The 3,964-nt window shown below is 44.6% G+C and overlaps 1 protein-coding gene across 1 annotated transcript; it reads right to left on the reverse strand.

The window, feature by feature from the left end:
- Positions 1–813: 813 nt before the first annotated feature.
- Positions 814–3,178, reverse strand: LOC146676589 (uncharacterized). Its single transcript, XM_085401212.1, has one exon. It carries the CDS (start codon positions 3,148–3,150, stop codon positions 814–816), a length of 2,337 nt encoding a protein of 778 aa, XP_085257338.1. The 5' UTR covers positions 3,151–3,178.
- Between the last annotated feature and the right edge of the window lie 786 nt (positions 3,179–3,964).

Genomic DNA, 3,964 nt, shown 5'->3' on the forward strand with positions numbered 1-3,964 from the left:
AAGACACTTCACCCGTTGCCTACTGGTGGTGGTCAGAGGGCCCGGTGGCGCCAGTGTCCGGCAGCCTCGCCTCTGTCAGTGCGCCCCAGGGCAGCTGTGGCTACAATGTAGCTGCCATCACCAGTGTGTGAATGTGTGAATGACTGAATGTAGTGTAAAGCTCTTTGGGGTCCTTGGGGACTAAGTAAAGCGCTGTACAAATACAGGCCATTTACTGTGCGTGTGTTTATGCTCAAGTGTATGAATAAATTAGTCAGTTTTAAACAGTTGCAATTTAAACAGTAGAAGAGTGGCACTATATTTATATATTTATAAAGAATTTCAAACAACAATTAATTGATGCTCAAAGCAGGTTTATTTAATTAATATCCAGATTTCCAATTAGTTCCCAATTCATTCAGCAGCAAATCACATCACCACTCACTTCAAGGCTGTATGTATTATTGTAAGGTAGACCCTACAATAGTACATACAGAGAACCCAACAATCATATGACCCCCTATGAGCAAGCACTTTGGCGACAGTGGGAAGGAAAAACTCCCTTTTTACAGGAAGAAACCTCCGGCAGAACCAGGCTCAGGTCGGGGCGGCCATCTGCTGCGACCGGTTGGGGTGAGAGAAGGAAGACGTTTGTTGTAGGTCTGATTGAAGGACTGATGTGATGGTAAGTTGTCTGCTGTTCCGCTTTGAATATTGAGAGATTAGTTGATGGATTTCAAGCCAAATTGTGCCCAAGTTTAAGACCACATTCACTGGTTGTTTTTGTTGATGTTATTGTTTTGGGCTTTTTTTCCACAAGAATTTCTAGCTCCCCTAGAATTCTGGCCACCCAAACGATGATTGCTGCTGAGAGAGCACAAGGTTTTGTCCCCCTGTACTATTCATGTCCGTGCAGGGGGTTCTCCTTGAGAGGCCAGGGTCGAAAAAGGGATGCTTCAGAACCTCCGAGGGTGTTATGCGCTGATTTGCATCCAAGGCCAACATTTCTTTGATTAGCCTTACAAATAATGTTTGGCCATTTTCCGGTCCTCGCCTAACCTTCAGCAGTTGTTCGAGGTCATCGAGACGCTTAAGTTTTATATATCGAGTTTCCTTGGATCGATAATCTGTCTCGTATTGAAATTGTTCTTGGGTCTTAAATGTCCAGCGCTGTTCGTTGTGGTTATCCTCGATGAAATAGCTGTCAGTGTACAAGCCAGACTCTAGAAGATGATCTGGTAGCTGACCCTGGGTTTCAATTATGAATTTCAAAACGTCATAATCGTCTTCCCCAGGATAGAGAGGCACCCCTGTAGCAAGCTCCACAGCTACCAGCCCCAGAGACCACATGTCGATTGCTTTGTCGTATGGAATGCCAAGCATAACCTCAGGTGCACAATAACCAATTGTCCCCACACGGTCACCAGGAATCACTGCAGAAGCAGGACATGCGAGGCCAAAGTCTATGAGTTTGACTTTGACGGGAGACTCACTGCGGTTCACAACCATGATGTTTCCAGGTTTGAGGTCAGCATGCACTATTCCCACAGAACCCAGGTGGAACAGAGCATTTGCGAGCTGATGCAAAATTGGCCTGATTTCTCTCATTGGGAGACCTCGGTTATTCCGGTCCCCAATGTAGTCTGACAGGCTTTGGTCGAGGAGTTCGAAATTCAAGCAAATGCGCTCTCCGTCGAGGAAATAGCCGTTCCATTCGACAATGTTGCACCTGTCTGGATCCAAGCGTCGTAGCTGCTCCAGGATGAAAATTTCCAGTTTTGCCTGGAGCAGAATTTCAGGGTCGCTCTTGTTGACTTTAATAGCAACCGTTTTGTTGTTTTTTGTATCGCGACATCTGGTTACCAAACCAAAGCCTCCTTCTCCAAGGAAGGCCTCTACCACGTGGTGATCTCCTAAAATGGTCCCTTTCGTTATTTGAAGATCATCTTCAGAGGCAGATGGGTTGGCTGAGGTGTTGATGTCTCTTTTTTGAGGAAATTCAACTGAGTTTTGGAAACTGCAGCTGAATTTTTGCGATCCATGACTTTTCCAGCTTGAAGGCTGCTGAGAGAGCACAAGGAGTTCTCCCCCTGTACTATTCATGTCCGTGCAGGGGGTTCTCCTTGAGAGGCCAGGGTCGAAAAAGGGATGCTTCAGAACCTCCGAGGGTGTTATGCGCTGATTTGCATCCAAGGCCAACATTTCTTTGATTAGCCTTACAAATAATGTTTGGCCATTTTCCGGTCCTCGCCTAACTTTCAGCAGTTGTTCGAGGTCATCGAGACACTTAAGTTTTATCGATCGAGTTTCCTTGGATCGATAATCTGTCTCGTATTGAAATTGTTCTGGGGTCTTAAATGTCCAGCGCTGTTCGTTGTGGTTATCCTCGATGAAATAGCTGTCAGTGTACAAGCCAGACTCTAGAAGATGATCTGGTAGCTGACCCTGAGTTTCAATTATGAATTTCAAAACGTCATAATCGTCTTCCCCAGGATAGAGAGGCACCCCTGTAGCAAGCTCCACAGCTACCAGCCCCAGAGACCACATGTCAATTGCTTCATCATATGGAGTGCCAAGCATAATCTCAGGTGCACAATAACCAATTGTCCCCACACAGTCACCAGGAATCACTGCAGAGGTGTTACATGCGATGCCAAAGTCTATAAGTTTGACTCTGACTTGAGACTCACTGCGGTTCACAACCATGATGTTGACAGGTTTGAGGTCAGCATGCACTATTCCCACAGAACCCAGGTGGAATAGAGCATTTGCGAGCTGATGCAAAATTGGCCTGATTTCTCTCATTGGGAGACCTTGGTTATTCCGGTCCCCTATGTAGTCTGACAGGCTTTGGTCGAGGAGTTCGAAATTCAAGCAAATGCGCTCTCCATCGAGGAAATAGCCGTTCCATTCGACAATGTTGCACCTGTCTGGATCCAAGCGTCGTAGCTGCTCCAGGATGAAAATTTCCAGTTTTGCCTGGAGCAGAATTTCAGGGTCGCTCTTGTTGACTTTAATAGCAACAGTTTTGTTGTTTTTTGTATCGCGACATTTCGTTACAACACCAAAGCTTCCTTCTCCAAGGAAAGCCTCCACCATGTGGTGATCTCCCAAAATGGTCCCTTTAGATATTCCAAGCTCATCTGAGCCGAAGGATGGGTTGGCTGACATGGTGTAATGTGTCTGTTTGCGCTGTGGATTGGTGAGAAACAAAACTGAACTTGTTTTGGTTTCTCTCGTAAATTGCTCTCAAAACTTCTCGAAAGGGTTTCAGTTGCTGCAGGTCAACGTCCGTTAAGCATAAAGTAACAGGTGAGCGCTCCTATTTATGGGTTTTGGGATCAAAGCAAAGTTATGATGTCAGAAAGGATCAAAGCAAAGTTACCGCGTCACAAGCGATCGAAGCGATTCTAATATGTGCGCATGCGCACATATGAGAAGCGATCGAAGGGATTCTAATATGTGCGCATGCGCACATATGAGAAGTGATCGAAGGGATTCTCATATGTGCGCATGCGCACACGTGCTTGTTTGTGTAATATTGTTCACACTAAACTTGACCCTAATCAATTTAATATCAGTCAATCAAAGAAAATGTTAGTTTTGGAAAATTTTAAAATGACATAACTGACAGTTAAAACCTTTTTTGTTCATGTATTTGTATTTGTATTGTCTTCGGGTTTTTTTTGCATACCATGTCAAGCTTTTCTGTATATAGTCATGTCGTAGATTTCGGAGCAAACAAGAAATTGAATTGGATTTTAATATTGCAGTGCTTGGATTTCGGATTTGGTGCTTAAAACTTCTTGAAACTGTAACCGTATTTCATTCACCACAAATAACTATCTGATTGAATAGTTTTCTTATCAGATAGAGAAATAAAACGAGTCGCAAAGTCTAAAAGCAACATTTCTCTGCCTGGGCTGTACCTCTGCACGTTAGTCTGTTTCAGTGTGTGACCCCTCACCCCCTCCCTGATCAGTCG

Source organism: Rhamphochromis longiceps, linkage group LG3, assembly GCF_057381845.1.
Source record: "Rhamphochromis longiceps isolate RC_006_pf linkage group LG3, R_longiceps_female_GT1.1, whole genome shotgun sequence".
In the NCBI taxonomy this organism is placed as follows: domain Eukaryota; kingdom Metazoa; phylum Chordata; class Actinopteri; order Cichliformes; family Cichlidae; genus Rhamphochromis; species Rhamphochromis longiceps.